At 44.8% G+C, this 21,011-nt stretch overlaps 1 protein-coding gene across 1 annotated transcript; it reads left to right on the top strand.

Annotated features, from left to right (window-relative positions):
• Positions 1-16,916: 16,916 nt before the first annotated feature.
• C25H1orf202 (chromosome 25 C1orf202 homolog) lies at positions 16,917-17,288 on the top strand. Its single transcript, XM_064276950.1, has one exon. The coding sequence runs from the start codon at positions 16,917-16,919 to the stop codon at positions 17,286-17,288; it is 372 nt and encodes a 123-aa protein (XP_064133020.1).
• Positions 17,289-21,011: the final 3,723 nt, after the last annotated feature.

The following is a 21,011-nucleotide window of genomic DNA, read 5'->3' as shown; positions in this document are numbered from 1 at the left end:
CAAAGGTGTTAAATGCCTGAACTAGGAGTAACAATAAGACAGATGAAAAGGCAAATCTGAGAGAAAAAGAAGCATCGTCAGGCTTGATCGCCAGTTGGCTGTAGGAATGAAGGAAAGGGGCATGATCTGAGGGAGCCAGACCCTCTCTGAATGCCTGCTTGGAATTAGGGTAAGGTGGGCACTGGGGTGGACTTGTCCTGCCCTCCCCATCCTTTCCTTCTGCTCCCATAGACATTCTCCCATCTTCTACATTAGTTCCTGCCATGACACCTCACACTCCACCACCAACATGGCCTCCTGAGGCTCCACTTAGGCAAGGGTCTGAAAGGCTCCTAACAACCCTGCCAATAAATAATAAATGAATTGATCCTGTGTCATCTGGGTGCCTCACAACGCTGGGAGGAAAATCCTCTCCCAATTATTGAGAACATTGAGCTGTCTGCCCTAAGGAAAACAGTATTGAGTTGTCTGCTCTAACCTGGGGTCTGTGGAGAGAGTTCATGGACCATGGAAATTTGTTGTTGTTAGGTGCCCCGACTCATAGCGACCCTATGCACAACAGAACAAAACACTGCCCGGTGCTGAGCCATCCTTACAATCATCGTTATGCCCTTAGCTCATTGTTGCAGCCACTGTGTCAATCCACCTCATTGAGGGTCTTCCTCTTTTCCACTGACCCTGTACTCTGCCAAGCATGATGTCCTTCTCCAGGGACTTGAGCCCTCCTGACATGTCCAAAGTATGTAAGACACAGTCTCGCCATCCTTGCCTCTAAGGAGCATTCTGGTTGTACTTCTAAGACAGATTTGTTCATTCTTTTGGCAGTCCATGGCATATTCAATATTCTTCACCAACACCACAATTCAAAGGCATCAGTTCTTCTTCAGTCTTCCTTATTCATTGTCCAGCTTTCACATGCATATGATGCAATTGAAAATACCATGGCTTGGGTCAGGCACACCTTAGTCTTCAAGGTGACATCTTTGCTTTTCAACACTTTAAAGAGGAAATTTACTAACCTTTAACTGAAGTTTAAGGAGCCATGGAGGCGCAGTGGCTAAGAGCTCAGTTGCTAACCACAAGGTTGGCAGTTCGAATCTACCTAGTGGCTCTGCAGAAAATCTGTAAAGATTACAGCTAAGTAAAACCCTATGGAGCAGTTCTATTCTGTCACATGGGGTCACTATGAGCTGGAATCAACTTGACAGTACCGAACAACAACTGAAGTTTAGCATTTCTTGCTGTTACAAGTGCAAGCCACACAACACAGTAGCATTACCAGTCCCTGTGACTTTGTCACCAGTAGAAATCAGACTTTTTATATCACTTTATGGTTGTTTCAGATTAGAAATCAGAAAGTATCATTTGCTATCATCACAGCTTCACAGTTCTGATGGTTATGTTAGGCCTGCTGCTTGATCTTGTTATTGAATGTCTTAGTAATGAAGAAAATATATTGTTTATCACTAATTTAAAAAATTTTTGATATCATTTGTTTCCTTTGTAATCCTATGTATTTTACTTTTAATGCATATAGGAACATTATTCTTCAAAGAGGTCCAGAGACCTCACCAGGCTCCCAAAGGAGTCCATGGCACAAAAAAGGTTAAGAAACCCTGCTAAGGTCTCATCAGTTTGGGTCTAAGCTGTGTTCCTTTGCATGTGGTTGCTGCAGTTGGCAGTAAATCTGACTCACACATCAAAGAACTGCCAAAACAAGGGACTCAATGGAACAGGGTTGCCTGGAAACTAAAGCCTGATTGGATTGTAACTTTTTTCTTTTAAAGGAAAAAACATCCAATGCCTATAAAAAGCTGACACATAGTTTTCCTGCTCCCACATACCTCAGAACAGCTACCCCCCAGGAACCTGCGGCTCCCACCTGAGGTCAGAGGGCACGCTTCCCTCCGTGCACATGATGACTTGCTTTCTCTGTCATGGATTCATGGTCTGCTCCTGGGGGAGGGGGAGGTTAGGGACCGGCGGGCTTTGAAAAAAATCATAATACTTGTCCTCAAATTTGTATTAAGTACTTTCTATATAGCCACTATGGCACACTGGTTAAGAGTTTGGCTGCTAACCAAAAGGTCGGCAGTTCAAATCCATCAGGTGCTCCTTGGAAACCCTATGGGGCAGTTCTACTCTGTCCTATAGGGTCACTATGAGTTAGAATTGACTCAATGGCAATGGGTTTTGGTCAGTCCCAGCAAGGCTGAGTTGGTGACATCACCCCCATATGTGAAAGGTGACACATTTGTATGAAGAGATATGAAGTGGAAGATGGCAACGGGTTTGGTTTGGTTTGGGTTTCTACATAAGGAGTCCCTGGGTAGTGCAAACAGTGCTTGGCTGCTAACTAAAAAGTTGGAAGTTTGAGTCCACTCAGAGGTGCCTTAGAAGAAAGGCCTAGTGATCTACTTCCAAAAAATCAGCTGTTTGGGGAAGGAGATGGCACCCTCGTTTTGGGTCATTCAAGGACCCAGACTCCTTCCACCTTGTGTCACTGTCATATTCAACATAAAGCCTCCAGGGTTGCTGCAGAAGGGGTAGAGAGAACAGAGAATTATGTTCCTGTGAACACAGGGCAAAGTGCAGACCTCTGTGGTTATCTGACGACTACCTACTCTCATTCTGATGTTGCTCTACGCTTTCTCATCCATGATCCATCTTCTACCTCACTCTGCTATACTTTCTTTTCCCCTTAGGAACTTGGGAAACATATTTCCCTCCATTCTCAACCACTTCAAAGAATAACCCTCCAACTCTTTATTTTAACAAAAACCTGGCTCTTCATTAGGAACCACTTGCCCTGCAATCCCTTCATGTTGAGGTTATTAATACTCAACCCACATGCCCAGCTTGGGGAGACAGACCAGCCCTCTCCTAGCTCCTCACCATTACTGTTTATCCATGACGCCTCCATCTGACATTAACAACAACTCTCTAGTATCTCCTCCTTTCCAGGTCACATCACCTAGCTATGTCACTACACCAGCCTGGCTGCAAGCAATAGGAACCTGCTCTTCCTTTAGAAAAAAAGGGATGTATTGAAAGTATATTGAATAGCTCACAAGATCAAAGAGAAGGCTGAATGAAGCCCAAAGCTCAGAGAATGGGTACTGACTGAGGGTGTGCACATCCAGATCACTGCTGGAAGGATCTGGTTAGAATGCCTCTAATGCTACCAACGCCACTGGACACTGCCGCCATGTTGCTGGATACTACCACTGGACACTGCCTCCATGCTGCTGGACACCACCACTGGATACTGCCACCATGCTGCTGGACACCACCACTGGATACTGCCACCATGCTGCTGGACACGACCACTGACACTGCTGCCATGCTGCTGGACACCACCACTGGACAATGCCACCACCTTACTGGATATCGCCATTGGACACTGCTGCCTTGCTATTAGATGCTTGACTCTGCTGCCCCTGCCACCTTGAAAATCTCTAACCATCCCCTGGTCTTTAGGCCCTTCCTTGGGAGTCCAAATCTTGAGTAGGCACACACCTGTGTCCTAGTTGGCAGGAAGCTAGGAGAAGGAAAGTCAGGCACTTTTATCTTTGAAAGAAAGACTTATATTCACATTCTCCCCTCAGAAGGCAATGTGTTTGGATGTTGAGTAGCCAAAGAAATAACAAATGCCTACTCTCTTGTCTGTCTTATTACAGGCGTCCCCTGATTTCCAGGACACTGGTCCACATACAGAGAGGATGCCACCCCATGTCCTATTACAACCCAAGATAACCTCAGTCTTTCCCACTGTAGCCTCAGCGTCTCTTGTTGCCTCACCTCCTGCGACCTTCACTTCTGCGACATTCATCTCCCAGCATTCCATGCCACTTTGTGACCATCACTGCCTAGCACGCCTCTGAAACTGTTCTAGCCAAGAGCCTCTGTTTGTCATCCAATCTAATGAGCACCCTTCAGTCCCTACCTGATGCGGAAAGGCTCAGGTTTGGAGTGGAGGATGCTGAATTCAGCCGGGGTCACCCTTAGTTTAAGAAGACTCCCAGATAAATCATTTGGTTGTGAGATGGATCCTTTCACATCACATGGAAATATGAATGTGGTGCGCCCCTTGAGAAACCCACGCTGCCAACTCAATACTTTGTTGTGAACATGATCCTGGTGAAGGTTTTAAATTCGGATGTCAAAGAACACCCAATTCTCTCTTTTTAGCCTTGTCAACAGTTTTATACCTGAGAAAGACTAAATGGCAATGATTTAATTTACAGACCTTGAGGGATGTTTCAATTACAAACAGTGTTAAGTATTCTACTACGAAGAAATAGAAATTTAAAAACCTATTTGTGTTACCTTTCAAAAAAAGAAAAACCTCAACCTGAGAATTTCTGCCTCTGGGATGCCAGGTGAGCAGTTCACACTTTAATGGGTTCTGTCACAGAAAATTTCTCTGTTCTTACAAATGCTTCTGTAGGATCAGAAAGCTAAAAATAGAGCTGAAGATAACATTCCTCACCAAAATATACATAATTTGGAGGGTCTGCTGGGTACAATGATTTCAAAGGCTGATCATTTTCTGCTGAATGCTAGCTGTTTTGATAGTCCATCTACATCTTTCTGGTAACAAAGCTGCTTTTCCCTTACCGCTGTCAGACATTTTAATCCCCATTATCCCGGCAATTGAAGTTATGTAGATGCGATGTTCTAAAGGAGGGAGCAGTTCTCATTCACTGGGTATAAGCTGACTTCGGATTTGAGACATCCAAATTCCAGTTGGCTTTTCTAGCAGGTTATGGTATGACCTTGGGAAACTGCCTCACATGTTGAAAAAAAATCGTAAAGTCTGCTCTATCCAACAGAATGAGTATTTCTTGCTTTGAGAGGGTTTTGAGTGCAGTGAAGGGACAGAGACCTTGGGTGGTGCAAATGGTTAACATGCTTGGCTGCTAATTGAAATTTTGTAGGTTCGGGTCCACCCAGAGGTGCCTCAGAAGAAAAGCCATTGAAGACCCCACAGAGCACACTTCTGTGACACATATGGAGTCGCCATGAGTTGTAGTTGACTTGATGGCAACTGGTTAAAGCTTTGGTATGACAGGCCCCCAAGGCCCTGAGTCGACATGGCTTTCCAGGTCCTGCTCTCACACCTGCCTAACCAGAGTCTGTGTCCCAGTGCCCCAATGCCAGACTTTCTCGGGCCTAGTTTGGGTTCTATCATCTATGGCCTAGGAGTGGCATCACGTAATATGAGGACTAGGGACTGGGGCAATTCTTAAAGAAGGAAGAGTGGGCTAGACAAGGACGTGAAAGTGCACATTTTCCATCTTCACCTTCTATCCCTTCTTCTGAGTGGACTATTTGGTCTGAAGGAGAAGTACAGGCACAAGAGGAACACATGGAGTTGTTCTCCCATGCTGGGAGAACAGTGTTCCCATATGCAAGGGAAAGCCATAAAGAAACCATGTGTTTTGCTTTCCAATATTCTCTCATCTCTCCACACCTCCACAAAGTGGGAAAGTCTTGAAAATCTATCTGGCCCTAACATTTTAGGGGCCATTGTCTCAACCACAGAAATTGAAGCCTTTGTTTTTTTTTTCAGAAACATTATCTACCCACTCAAATATTTTCTTTTGAGGCTGTGTTGGCTGTCAAGTGTTAAATAAGGTATTTGTTGACTGAAACATATATTTTGGATTTCATTACATAAAATGTTTGCCAAAATAAACGCAGCCCTTGGCCAAGTCTCTTTTAAGGAAGCGGAAGTTGGAACTGAGTTGCTTAAGCTATCTAAATCTCAGCCCCAGTTTATTTTTTTCCTTGCCCTGTTATCTCAGGGGTTCCTGACAGAATTATGGAGTAAACTGCCCCAATCCTTCACTTGACTTTGGCCTGCAAAGTCTTTGGCCTAGCTGTCCATAAAAGACACCGAGGATAAGGGGGAAATCACTATGGAAAGTTGTCTGGCTTGTGATTATTCTCTAGTTTGCTTCTTTGTAATCATGGTTCTACCTGAGAGTCTCATAGCTGTTCTTGGAGGGGAACAAATTTGGTTACCCTCATGTTAACTGTTACTTCTTATTCTTTTCCAGATGTGAGAACAGAGACACCAGGAGGAAGTAACTTGACTTTATGGTAATCATTTTGGTTTTGTGATTTAGAAATTCCAAGTAGAGCAAGAAAGTCATCTTGAGTTTTGGGAAGCACTTACAAATACGCCAGCTTGACCTCCACATGTGTGGCCCCTGGGTGGTAAAATGCCCCTTCCCCCACTCTGAGAGTTTGACTCTTGGGATTTCCTCTGGGCTGCAGACTAAGCCAAATTTGGTGGAAATCTAGATTAATTACCAGGCAAATCTCACTTTCTTTTGAGGTAGCTTATGTAGTTGAAGTAGGTGGTTTCCACCTTCTGTTCAGCTCTCTTGAATAAGTGTGCCTGCTCTCCCTCTTAGCTACACATGTGAGGGCACTGGTGCTTCATTGGTAGAATTCTTGCCTTCCATGTGGGAGGCCCAGATTCGATTCCCAGTCAATGTACTTCAAGTACAACCATCACCTCTCTGTCAGCGGAGGCTGCCATATTGCACAGATGCTGAACAGGTTTCAGCCAAGCTTCCAGACTAAGATGAACTAGAAAAAAAGGCCTAGTGATTTCATTCCATTGTGCATGAGGTCACCATGAGCTGGGGGCCAACTCAACGGCAGATGACAACAACAATCTCGCTCTTATAGAAAGAGGCTCCACATTTATGATCAAAAGGTTTGGGTCCCAGAGCAGCCCTACCACAACTCCCCCCGTCCCCTTCTATTTCTTCCTTATCACAAATAAATCAGGCTGGCTTCATCTAAAAGTATATGACAAAGAGAGCAAAAGAAAAATTGAAATTAATAAGCTGCAGAAAGAACTCAGACTATACAAAATCATATTTACAAACTGTAGTTTATGGACCCTACCATAACTAAGGTGATTAATACGCAAACTGAGCTGGTTCCTTTGCAAACCTGGTTTATGATGACTAAGCTATTCCCAGAAATTTGGTGCCACTTTGCCTGGGTCCCTTTCCTTCCAGCTCCTTATGTCCATGTGGTCAGGGCCTTCCTGTTTTCCAACACAAGACAGCATCTAACTGTGGATCTTGTCCTTCCTTAAGAACAATACAAAGTTTCTTCTGTCGTAAAAACTCCATATATTTGCCTGATTCAAAACTTCCTGACCCCCTTCCATCACTTCCTGGTAGTTCCTGGTTTTCCATCTGGGAGGGCAAGGTAAATTCCCAACTGATTCACAAGACAGGTTATATCCACAGCCTTTAGCCTGTCATCTCTGCTTAGCTGTAGAGTATTCCACAGTAATTTACACTTCAGTGTCCTCACTTGTGAAATGGGATGCTGTTTCTATCTACCTCACAGGTCTGTTGTGAGGCTGAAATGAACGTGTGCATGTAACACCCTTTTTATTACAGGGTGGCATAAGGGTCAATGAATGGTAGTGATGATAATGATGATCATGAGACTACAGTGAGCTCAGACACCAACTACCTGGAGTTGGGCCAGACTTCACAGGGAAAGGGCACAGTCCTCCGCAAGACTGCCCTTGCTTCAGACACCAGCTGCATACTGGGGAATCCCCAGGCTACTCTCGCTTCTGACCAGTATTCTTCCTCACTTCCCCACTTCCTCACTCACCCCACCACCTCCGATCTCAAGTAAGGAGGAGAAAAAAGGTTTTATTACACTAAAATCTGGGACCGGAGTTCCTCTTAGATATCTATCTCTAAGCTTGCTTGTGGTAGGTAAGATCCTGCAGTCAGTCATCTACGAGTATCAAGATATCAGTAGAGGGGGGAAACTCCTTTGGCATAGACAGGAGGAGGGATGGTTTTTGTTCTTAAAAGGCAAGGGGAAGTTAGTCACAAAGTGACAAATATTGTATGATCCCACTTACATGAAATATCTAGAATAGGCAAGCATATAAAGACCAAAGGTTATTAGTGGTTTCCAGGGATGGGTGGGAAAGAGGAAGGGGAAAGAGGTACTCACTGCTTAGGGAAACACTGAGCTTCTACTGAGGGTGATGAGAAAATTTTGAAATGGATAATGGTGATGATTGAGCAGCATGATAAACATAGTTAACATGACTGAATTGTACATGTGAAGAATATAGAAATGGCAAATGATTTGTTACATATATATTTACCACACACATGCACGTGTGCGCACGCGCACACACACAAAGCAGGGGGAAAGAAGTAAAGGAGAGTGGGCAGGTTAAAAAAGAGAGGCTGGAGTTTGGTCAGTGTTACGGTTTGAATTTTGTCCTCCCACAACACGTGTTGTAAATTCTAACCCCTACACTTGTAGAAAGGAGTCCTGGTGGTGCAGTGGTTACAAAGTCGGCAGCCAAGCAAAAGGTCAGAGATTTGAACCCACCAGCCACGCCAAGGGAGAAAGATGTGGCAGTTTCCTTCGGTAAAGATTTACAACCTTGGAAACCCTATTAGGCAATTCTATTCTGCCCTATAGGGTCTCTATGTTTCGGATTGACTTTAGGACAATGGGTTTGGGTTTTTATACTTGTGGATGCAATCACATTTGGGAATAAGGTTTTCTTTGTTATGTTAATGAAACCATATCAGTGTAGGATGTGTCTTAAACCAATCACCTCTGAGATAAAAAAGAGCAGATTAGGCACAGAGAAGCAAGCAGAGGTAGGGGAAGATAGACTCCATGCCACATGAAGATCAAAGAAACAAGAAACAGAAGCTGAAAAGAGACAATGACCTTCCCCTAGAGCCAACACAGACAGAAAGACTTCCCCTAGAGCTGGTGCCCTGAATTTGAACTTCTAACCACTAAACTCTGAGAAAATTAATTTCTGTCGGTTAAATCCACCCTCTTGTGATATTTCTGTTATAGCAGCAGTAGATAACTAAGACAGCCAGGGAAGCCCACAGAGACACCACAGAAGTGGAAAATGCCTTGAGAACTGTGATACTTGCTGTTCTTTGAGAAGTTGTTTGTATTTTTGCAATGTGTTAAAACAAAAATCGTGTTAAGCCAATAGTAGAAATTGATTGATGTTTATTTAAAATACCATTTGCAAATCGGGGTAATATTTTTACTAGACAGTTAAAAATGTTTCAAAGAGGAAGGACCTTCTAAAGATTTTTATACCCCATCTTACTGACAGTAAAACAATTTGTGGAAAGTAGGATTCCATAATTGGAGCCTTGGTGGCACAGAGGTTAAGAGCTCAGCTGCTAACCAAAATGTCGGCAGTTCAAATTCAACAGCCTCTCCTTGGAAACCCTATGGGGCATTTCTACTCTGTCCTATAGGGTCGCTATGAGTATGAATCTACTTGATGGCAATGGGTTTGGTTTGGTTTGAGGATTTCATACAGGATTGTCTTGAAGAACAGTTAAAATAATTACTGATTTACCCTAAAACATAACTCTGGTCTGACCTTGGAGTTTCTGTTTCTTGAAACTGACTGTAATAATTCTTCTGAACTACACAATGCCTAAGGCAAAATGTTCTTTACCAAGCTATTTACTAGGCTATTTGTTTGGACTTAAAGGTGACTTTAGGAAGCCAGCTTCCTCAAACCTCAAGGTTCAAAAGATCATCTCAGGGCAATGGCTTGGATGGGCCACCCTACCTCCATGGAACCTAGAAATATGGATTCCACAAGAATTAAAACTCTGCTTCTTAAACATCAGCCGCTTATCCATTTCCTCTTCCAAAATCTTCATGAAAGTCTGCTAATTTCAGAATGTTTCATGCTTTGTGTGGGAGGGGGTCTTGTGAATGTTGGAGAGGGAAGCAGAGAGAGGAGCACATGTGGAAAGATGAATCAGGAGACAAAGGATTTGTAGAAATCTTGGGGGAATGTTTTGGATTTCCACAGGCCGTGGAATTGGGGGTTCTCATTAGGAGATGCTGGTAGACATCAAGGTTACACTAACATTTCAGTAGCTTTAATACACTGATAATAAGAGTCCACCCATACACAGTAAGGGGGTGATGGTTCTGTTACCAGAGAATGGCCTTGGTTCTTCTCTTCGGTGTAGGAAAGAATTCAAACACTGAGACAAACAGTGCCAAGTGAGCAGAGGTTTATTAGCAAGCAGAAGGTTAGTAGTAAAAGTACACTTGACTAGGAAGCATCAAGCAGGCTACTCAGGTAGAGAAAGAATCTGAGTGCCCCGATAGTCGTTTTTTTAGGGTTTTATACCCCTCTTGTCTCTTATCTCTCTCTGTTAACATTTAAGAGCCAGGACAGGACTCCCTGTGAAGACTATTTTCTTGGCTTAAGGTTTAATTACCAAGTTAGGGACCTTATCAAATTAGGGACTTTATCGAGTTAAGGACTTTATCAAATTAAGGACTCCTGTAAAGATATTTCCTTGGCTTACAGTTTAACTATGTAGGGACCATCTTAATGAGGAATGTCACCACCCCCTGTCTCTTCCTTTGTAGGACTGTCTTATTGAGGGGTGTCACCACCCCCTGTCTCTTCCTTTGTAGGGATTGTCTTATTGAGGAATGTCACCACCAGCTGCCTCTTCCTCTTCACGGGTGCAAGGCCTCCCCCTCCCCCTTATAGTTCAACCCTTACAGTTCAGTTCCCTCATTATAGCTATAACAGCATACAAACATCTGAGAGTAATTAACCAATGTCTTTGGACATGGAACTTACTTTCCTAATATGGGAACCAGGCCTTTCCTATAATACATTTATTTCATCAAAATTTTGCCTCAAAATATCTCCAAAAAACATTTGGTTCTTATAACAAACGAGCAATTTGGAAAAGTTCACCTTGTGAAGTTTATCTACTAGAATGTTCTTTTGTTCAAATTCCACACCACATTTCTGGCCCAGTTGTCTCGGTAATGGCAGGAGTTACCTTGGGTAATCTCACAAGATCTTCCACTTCATGTCTCTTCATACAAATGTGTCACTTTTCACATACAGGGATAATGTCACCGACTCAGCCTTGCTGGGACTGACCAAAACCTGTTGCCATCTAGTTGATTCTGACTTGTAGCGACCCTGTAGGACAGACTAGAACTGCCCCATACGGTTTCCAAGGAGCAGCTGGTGGACTCGAACTGCCAACATCTTGGTTAGCTGCCAAGCTGTTAACCACCGTGCCACCACGGCTCCTGTTGGGGCTGAGTTCTGACTTAATCTCCTAATTTTAAGGGCTTGGCTGGTACAGCTGCACCTGTACCTGGTTGTATGGTCAGCAGGTGTTTGAGACAAGGCAGGGTTAGGTTGTAGAGGTGAGGAAGATGTGTCTAGAGAGCCGGGTCGCATCGGCACTGTGGTCTTTCCTACAGAGCTAACTGACCTTTCACCATCCATACCATAAAACCCCTGAAGCCATCTGTTTCTTTCTATTGCAATTCTCTGGATGAAAAGTTTGCCTGGGAAAGTTACCAGGAGTTTGAGCTCACAGAGTTGTCGTTAACTGTAGGCCCTCAGAAACAAAGGCCCTGCTGGGACTCTTGTTAGGAAAACCTGTACATGGTGGGGAGTATTAGGGGCAGGAGATGTAAGCAGGCATGAATGGAAAGGATTCCATAGCAGCAGCAGCTACCATTTGTCAAGCAACTTGTTTTGTGCCAGGCACTGTCTTAAGCCCTTACACGCATTGTCTTACTTGATCCTCACAACAAGGCTGTGAGATAGGGAAGAGTAGAATCCTCAAGTTCTGAGGAGACAACTGGGATTTGGAGAGGTTCCATAACTTACTCAAGGTCATACCGCTAATACAGAATCAGGTCTGTAGGATCCCAAAGCTTGTGCTTCTAATTATACGATTCTCCCTCTTTTCTGTGTTTGGGGGTACCATGTCTATGTTCAAATCTGCTGTCACTTTTTAAAAATCCTAAGGTGGAGAAATGGGAGTTGCCATACCCTGTTATTTTATAATTTGAGCTTTTCTAGCTTTGGAGACTCAAAGTCTATGGTACTATTCTGGATAACTGTGTTAAGACCAAGTGGGCCTGAGAAACCTGCTTCCACTTGGGCATGGGGGATGTGAAGAGCTCTCTGACCTTTGGCCAGTTTTCAGTCCAAGAGATCTTCTGAGGGGTCTGGAAGAAAACTCTCCCCAAGTGTCTTTAAAGGGAGTACCTGAATTCTCTGCGTGACTCTGGCACGACTGCCAGATTTGCAAAGAAAAACACAAGACAGCTATTGAATCTGAAATTTAGACAAACGACAAATAATTTTTTAAGTCCGTCTATAGGGTCGCTATGAGCCGGAGTCAACTCGACAGCACTAGGTTTGATTTTTTTTTTTTTTTTTAATGGGTTGCTATGGGTCAGAATAGACTCAATGGCAACGGGTTTGGTTTGATATTTGGTATGGAGCCCTGGTGGCACAGTGGTTAAGAGTTCGGCGTTAACCAAAAGGTTGGCAGTTCAAATCTACCAGCTGCTCCTTGGAATCCCTATGTGGCAGTTCTACCCTGTCTTAGAGGGTTGCTATGAGTCAGAATCAACTCGACAGCAATGGGTTTGATTTTTTTGGTATGCATTATTTGGGATATATTTATACTAAAAAAAAATCATTTGTTGTTTATCTGAAATTCAAATTTAACTGGTCGTCCTGTGCTTTATCTGCCAATCCTAGACCCCGGCTCCTTCAGGGCTAGCTGTGGGTGGTAGTAGGTGTCTGAAAACCTAAATTTCTAAACCAGGCTCTGAGGCTCTGTCTAAGGCTGCCCAGGCCATAGGTCTGATAGGACTTTCATGGGGAGCATCCACAGTGGGAGCCTTTGATTTGGGGCACCTGAGGACTGAGGTGCCAGAAAGTGTTCCCTGGTGTTTTGTGAAAGGAGTGACCTAGGAATATGAGAGGATTTTGTTCTTGTTTTCTAAATATTTTATTGTTTTTTCTTGGTGAAAGTTTACACTGCAAATTAGGTTCCCATTTGACAATTTTCTACACAAATTGTTCAGTGACATTCGTTACATTTTCCACAATGTGCCAACATTCTCTCTAATTGCATTGTGGTTGTTACGTTTCCAGTACTCTAGTTTCCCTGTCCCCTTAACTTCTCACCTTTGCTTTAGAGTAATTCTTGATCTTTGATCTCACACAGATTAAAAAAAATTTTTTTTGTTGTGCTTTAAGTGAAAGTTTACAAATCAAGTCAGTCTCTCATACAAAAATTTATATATACCTTGCTATACACTCCTAATTGCTCTCCCCCTAATGAGGCAGCACACTCCTTCCCTCCACTCTCTATTTTTGTGTCCATTCGGCCAGCTTCTGACCCCCTTTGCCTTCTCATCTTCCCTCCAGACAGGAGATGCCAACATAGTTTCATGTGTCTACTTGATCCAAGAAGCTCACTCTTCACCGGTATCATTTTCTATCCCATTGTCCAGTCCAATCCCTGTCTGAAGAGTTGGCTTTGGGAATAGTTCCTGTCTTGGGCTAACAGAAGGTCTGGGGACTATGACTACTGGGGTCCTTCTAGTCTCAGTCAGACCATTAAGTCTGGTCTTTTTATGAGAATATGGGGTCTGCATCCCACTGCTCTCCTGCTCCTTCAGGGGTTCTCTGTTGTGTTCCCTGTCAGGGCAGTCATTGGTTGTAACCGGGCACCATCTAGTTCTTCTGGCCTCAGACTGATGTAGTCTCTGGTTTATGTGGCCCTTTCTGTCTCTTAGGCTCATAATTACCTTGTGTCTTTGGTGTTCGTCATTCTGCTTTGCTCCAGGTGGCTTGAGACCAATTGATGCATCTTAGATGGTCGCTTGCTAGCATTTAAGACCCCAGATGCCACGCTCCAAAGTGGGATGCAGAATGTTTTCTTAATAGATTTTATTATGCCAATTGACTTAGATGTCCCCTGAAACCATGGTCCCCAAACCCCCGCCCCTGCTACACTTCAAAGCGTTCAGTTTATTCAGGAAACTTCTTTGCTTTTGGTTTAGTCCAGTTGTGGTGACTCCCGTATTGCATGTTGTCTTTCCCTTCACCTAAAATAGTTCTTATCTACTACCTAATTAGTGAATACCTCTTTCCTTCCCTTTCTCCCTCCCCCTTCTCATAACCATCAAAGAGTATTTTCTTCTCCGTTTAAACTATTTCTCAAGTTCTTATAATAGTGGTCTTATACAATATTTTTCCTTTTGCAACTAATTTCACTCAGCATAATGCCTTCCAGATTCCTCCATGTTATGAAATGTTTCACAGATTCATCACTGTTCTTTTATAGATGGTTTTTTAATGGATCACCATAATCATGGGTAATATCCTTTGTTCTGTGTGCCATTCTGGTATTTCACTAAAAGGTGATCTCGGGATAGTTTTGGTTCAAGGTTTAAAGACCATCTCAGGGCAATAGTCTCAGGGAGTCCTCTAGTCTCAACTGACCCAGTAAATCTGGACTATTTAAGAATTTGAGTTTTGTTCCACGTTTTTCCCCCAATTTATCAGGGTCCATCTATTGTGGCCCTAATCAGAACTGTTGGTCGTGGTAGCCAGGTATCATTTAGTTCTTCTGGTCTCAGGGTAGATGAGGCCGTGGGAGGAGAGGTGTTTGAGGCAAAATAAAATCGGAGGCAAATACCAGTCAGCCAGATTTAGAAAGCATGTGAAGTGGCTTATGTAGTGGAGTGGCTTAGTCATAGCACCCTGGAACTCTGCATGTATCCACATAGGCCACATGGACAAGGCTTGAACTGCAGCTGACTCTCAAGTTTTCGAAGAATACCCATGAGCCTCTAGAACAAGTGATTCTGAAAGCCTTGTGAGACGCTACAAAACCGTTTTCCACTAGCCTCCCTATCTTTCTGGGAGGCTGTTATGAGACAGTTTCTCATCACCTCCCAGGTTCTGAAGAGGTATAAGGTTTTCTGCCTTGTCTTCCCTTCAGGGTGGCTGCAGGCTATAAAAATGGCTTAGCTGCAGAAAGGCATTAGCTCCTCAGCAAGAGTGTCCCACCCTCTGTGTTGCAGTCATCCTTCCCCTTTTGTTTTGGTGTTGCCCTGTGCAAGGATTGCGGGGAGCTGGCACCTTTGGCTAATCTTCCTTTTGCTGTCTATGTAAGTACTAAGCCATCTGAGCCTAAAAAGGGATCATTGTTTCTTTACCAGCCAAATCTGTTAGTCAGCTCTTGCCTTGTGTTTGACTCTTTGCCACTGGAGGCAGGAAACACAGTCAGCCTGGATACAAGGAGGAGGCACCGGTGTAGAATTGAGAAAGGAGCATATAAACATAAAGCAATTCTTAAAGGGGATGGCTTGTGGGGGCTAGCTCCCATGCAGCCTCAGTCACCACAAGGCGGGAGATAAGTAGAGGATGCTGTTAGGGTGTTTTCAGGGTATGATGGGGACAGAAGATGCTCTTACCCGGATGACTAGAAACTTAAAAAGTTGCTAGAAATAAGGACTAGATTTTTTTTTTTTTCTGGTTTTCGCATCCAGCAGCTGTACAGACTTTAAACGCTGACCCTCAGCTGTTGACTGTGGTCATTCTGGAGAACAAGAATAATAGAAGGGACATTACACTGACAGGGTGAGTAGTTGAAGTATCAACAGCAGCATATCTAGGGGTCAAATCATGTCTTCTCCACTTACAAACTGTTATCTCAGGTAAATGATTTGACCTCTCTTTGCCTCAGTTGGAAACCCTGGTGGCGTAGTGCTTGAGAACTATGGCTGCTAACCAAAAGGTTGGCAGTTCGAATCCACCAGGTGCTCCTTGGAAACTCTATGGGGCAGTGCTACTCTGTCTACAGGGTTGCTGAGTCGGAATTGACCAGACAGCAACGGGTTTGGCCTTTTTTTTTTTTTTTTTTTTGGTTTTTATGCCTCAGCTTTATCAAGCTGTAAAATGGGAATATTGCTTCATTTGTGTTCTTGTGGGGATTGCATAATAATAATTTATTCATTGTGCACTTACTGTACATCAGGCGTGTGCAAAGTGCTTTATATGCATTACCTGATTTAATTCACACAACTCTCTGAGGTAGGGTTGTTATCTCAATTTTATAGTTGAATAAACTGAGGCACAGAGAGGTTACCCACAATCTAGCTAGTAAATGTGGGAGCCAGAATTCAAACTCAGGCGGACTCACTCTAGAGCCTGCTCGCTTGTCAGTGAGTTACAAAATAAAGGAAAAAAGTTATGTTAAATGCTCAGAAGAGTGCTTAGCAGATCATAAAGATGGTACGGGGATAACAAAAAAAAAAAAAAAAATTGAATTTGGGAAAATTGAAAGTGCAAAAAAAGTATATAAAGAAGCAGGAAAAAAAGCTTTTTTTTTTTCCTCCAGTGTATTTCTGTTTTTCCCATTTTCTACAAAAACTTATGTTTGTCATCAGAAAAAAAAAAAGTATTAAAAAAAAAAATAACCATAATCCTATAAAGAAGTAGCCTGGAGGCCAGAGTTGAAAATCAGGTTTTGAGATCTTTCGAACTCTGGCTCTCTGTTGACAGGAAATACAGAGTGCCTGAAGCTGGTCCAAACCTCGATCCAGTGGAGATTGTGCGGCCACCTCTTCGGCAGATGTTTAAATAGTAAATGAGGAGTTGCACCAGGCAACTTCCAAGATCCCTTCTAAACTGAGGTCAGGGCCCAAATCACTCAACAGCTACCTTGGCCGACTTATTTTTGGACCGAGGAATTATGTGAGTCTGTGGAAAGTGGCTTCTTCCTCAGCTACTGACGGGCTCGGGGTTCGGCCACAGCGTGGAAGGGAGGATGGCCCTGCCGGCATTGTGAGGTCACCATTCCCGTTTCCTTGGTAACAGGAACCCGTGGGGGAGGCCGCAGGCACATCCCAGGAAGGCCGCAGGAGACGCGAGGGACCGTTTGTGTCCTGGAGGCCGCTGCCAAGTCGCCCAGCCGTCAGTTCCGTGACCCAGGCCCTGGTACCCTCCCCGCGCGCTCGGAGAGAAGGCCCTGACAGGCATGGCGGATGCCCGGCCCTGTGGCCCTCGGCGAGGTGGCGTGCAGCACGAGCTGCTGGAGAAGATGGCGCGCCTGAAGCGGAGCGGCCTGCAGCGAGGGGAACCCGAGGGGGCCGGCTCCTGCTCCGGTTGCTGGTGCTGGCGGCGGCTCTTCCGGCGGTCGGCGGCCCGCGGCCTGCGCAGGAAGAAGGCCAAGTACGTCCGACCGGGAAAAGCGGCTTCGGAGCGCGGCCTGTGGGGCCACCCGAGCCTGCAGCGGCTGTTCCAGAGGCTGGCGACGTGGCGGCGGCGCTACCTGCGGCGCGGGGAGCGGCCCGACAGGCTGGAGGAGATCCCGCTGCTGGTACTGGACCGCTCCAAGGGCGGCGACTAGGCCGTGGGCGGCCTGCAGACTCAGCGCCCAGGCCCCGGCAGCGCGGGGGCGTCCGTCGGCCGGTCCGTGTGGACCGGATCCTACACCCCGCCTCCCTGCGCCCAAAGCTATGGATTTTATTTAACAAAGCGAAGAAATGAAAATAAACCCAACATCATATAATTGAAAGAACATGGAGTTTTTGGGGCATACACATTTTAAACCTTCAGAAATTAAAGGGACTCCAGATTGAGGTTTTTAGGAAGGAAATGGGCTCCGGCTCCTCAGGTACTTCGAGGCGGTAATGGAAGGCAGGAACGCAGTTGCAACGAAGCCCCAGATCCCTTCTTTCCGCCTGGCCTGGCTTTTTCTGGCGGTTGCAGTCAGGCTTGGAAGAGTTGGATCCAAGGGGCTGATTTTCTCTTCCTCATCACCCCTAGGGAGAGGGTGGGAAGCAGCAGTGGTTTTCAATCTATGCAATGCCCTTGGAGATTTTTTAAAAAGCGAGATGTGAGCTCCTCATCCCACATTGACGTGAGTAACACTGCTTTTATCTTTTGTTTACAGGCATTTATGATCCCACGTGAACCAACATTAGAACCAAGGCTTGGGGGTGGGGTCCGGGGAGTCTGGAAACTAGTGCTAGAAGTAAAAGAGCAAAGGGAGGGGAATCCAGGCGACTCCTGGGTGCCTCTTTAGCTTCTTCCTTCTAGTCAATAAAAACCTGCTAATGATACCCTGGTTTTGCAGACTTGTGAGGATGAAAGCAAAATATTAGAATGAAAGTGCTCTAAGTGTATTGAAAGAGCTCTACATAGTGAAGGTATTTATTAACATGGTTAGTTTGTCTTTCAGGCTATTCTCAGACCACTAATCCACACCTACCTTCTTTCTCTGACCTGTAATACCAAGAGTGCGGTTAGGGCAAGCTAACCACTTGATGTTGCTGCAGCTGAAGTGGCTGGGGAGTTCAGGGTGATGACGTTTAGGCAGGGATTTCCGTCCCCTTGACCTAGAGAGTCAATCTCAGGTATCATGATCATGATACCCGTTTAGTTGGTTTCAGTGGTAGGGAAATGATGACTGGCTCCTGGGCAGCAGTCTAGAAAGATGAGAAAAGCAGGAAAAACAAGGCAGAGACCAGAATGCTGGAGCCAGGAATGGAGGCCCCACAGGGACTCAGAGAGAAGTGGACTTGCCTCAGTGGTGAGGGCTGGGGCTGGAATCAAAATTTCCTGTCTTCTGCCACAGCACTGGTAAGTTGGATTCTCTGTGAAGCTAATGAAGCTTAGGTTCCGGGCCCCTCACTTGTCCAGGTCTCTCATATTCCAGGTGGGGAAGGGAAGCCAGGTTGCAATCAGGAAGTTTTTCCACGTGAGCCTTTTTGATAATCTCCCTAAACCCAAAACCCACTGGGGTCAAGTCAATTCTGACTCATAGCAACTCTATAGGACAGAGCAGAACTGCCCCATAGTTTCCAAGGAGCGCCTGGTGGATTTGAACTGCCAGCCTCTTGGTTAGCAGCCATAGCACTTAACCACTACGCCACCAAGGTTTCCAATCTGCCTAAAGAGGTCTTAGAAAACAAAACTAAATAGAGCCTGAATCTCTCAGACCCCAGTAATTTGTTATAATTTCTTTTGTCATCTTAGAGACATACTGACTTTTATATTGTGTATACTTCAGGCCTCACAAAACCTTTGCATCAGTTGTCATGGGTGACTGCTGCCTCTTGCTGCCAGAGTGCCCTTTTGTGAAGCAGCAAGAGGTGGGGAACAGTGACCTTGATGCAGGGGTGGCCTCCATGAACCCGACCAAGCAAGCTACCCAGAGGCCAAGCAAGCCCTCCCAGAGGCCACAGAAGGACTCACAGACCAAATTAAGATGCTTGAATCACATGGTTTATTAAATCAGTTTAAGGCACAAAGTGTGAAGCAAGGGTACAGGGGTGGTGGAGGTTCAGTGGTAGAATTCTTGCTGCCCATGTTCCTCATGAATATTTGGTACCTACTTGGTCTTTTCAACCTATCCTATCTATATTTAGCCCACACAAGCTCTACTTACTTTATATCTAATACATCTCATAGACGACTAACTTATTAAACCAAAACCCAAGCCCGTTGCCATTGAGTCGATTCTGACTCATAGTAACCCTTTAGGACAGAGTAGAACTGCCCCACGGAGCTTCCAAGGAGCGCCTGGCGGATTTGAACTGCCGACCTTTAGGTTAGCAGCCATACTGCTTAACCACTATGCCACCAGGGTTTCCGACTAACTTATTAGCTATACTTAACTCATGAGTTTTGTCTGTATCTCTCCAGCTATTAGCTCATTCATTATCTGTTTTTAACACATAAATTTAATTTTCCCATTTGTTTTTCTCATCTTCAATAAAAAAAATGGTACATTCTCAACCATACAGCCAGCACTCACTATAAAAGGACTGTTGAACCTCAGGTGGCTCTGGCTGTATCCTGGGCAAAAGGCCTCATTTCTTCACAGCTGCTTACCTGAGCTGCTATGTTGGTGATTAAACAAGCAGATTGGGAGTGAAGGGAGGTTCAAACCTGGCCCCTTGGTAGGCTGAGCCCGGACTTTTCACATGGTCCCAGGGCCCAGAAGCCGGTGCAAGGTCACTGGGAATTGCTACAGATGTGGACACTGGCCCCACACACGTCTGCCTCTGAAGGAAGCTGGGGACTTGAGGGGAAATGTCCACTGAGCTGGGATGTAAACCTGGGGAGGGAGAGGTGTCTGAATCACCCAAAGTGGCCCCTACTCACCTAGGGGAGGGCAGCTCTGAGTAAAATGCTCTGGGTTTCAAGGAAAGGGAACTGAATAGACCCACTGGTGGCTGTTTGGCTCTTACAGAACTTTGATTGAAACAGTTCTTTCAAATTTTCCTGTAGGTCCCTTTCTGTAGGCCTCAAACAGGAATTCATGGAGGGCTAGGATGAGGACAAATCCTCTCAGCTTCTGATATGGAAGTTCATTTCCTGAGCTAAACTGGCCTTTCTGGTTCTCAGTTTCCTTAGGGTAAGTCCTTGATATCAGCAGACTCTGGCTGGCCTTCCCCATGGACTGGCCGGGACATGTCAGAATTACTACTAGGCTTAGGCCTGGGCCCCTTTATATCCATGTATGAGAAAAAAGCACCAAAAATCACCCAAAGTACAGTACAACAACTGGAGAAGTCATCTTTGGAGCTAGTGAGTACTGGCAGAAAAAACCTGGGCTCCGGACGTGGCCAGATATACACTGCTCTGTGAGCTCATGTGTGGAATGGGGGATAGAATCTCTGAGTTGTGAGGCTGTGGCAGACATTCTATTCATGTTACTTGCCTAGTAAGAGGAGAGGTGTGTATCCACCAACCTGAGTCCCCCGATTCTCAACAGAGGTATCACCAAGGATTACTTAAAAAAAAAAGTCTTTCTTCTGTGGACCCTCTTTTGAAATATTTAATCTTCAGCTACATTTATTCATTTGTTCTTTCATATTTTTTAAATTTTATTTTATTAAAGTTTATTTTCCCCGTTTTGTTAATCAGAAATACAAACCAATTACCAATGAGTTGATTCCAACTCATGGTGACCCCATGTGTATCAGAGTGGAATTGTGCTCCATAGGGTTTTCAACAGCTGATTTTTTGGAAGTAGATCACCAGGATTTTCTTCTGAGGTGCCTCTGGGTGGACTTGAACCTCCAGCCTTTCCGTTAGCAGGCAAGTGCTTAACTGTTCGCAT

Source organism: Loxodonta africana, chromosome 25 (genome assembly GCF_030014295.1).
Source record: "Loxodonta africana isolate mLoxAfr1 chromosome 25, mLoxAfr1.hap2, whole genome shotgun sequence".
NCBI lineage: Eukaryota > Metazoa > Chordata > Mammalia > Proboscidea > Elephantidae > Loxodonta > Loxodonta africana.
The sequence above is the reverse complement of the archived record's forward strand: the minus strand, read 5'-3'. Positions and strand labels throughout refer to the sequence as shown.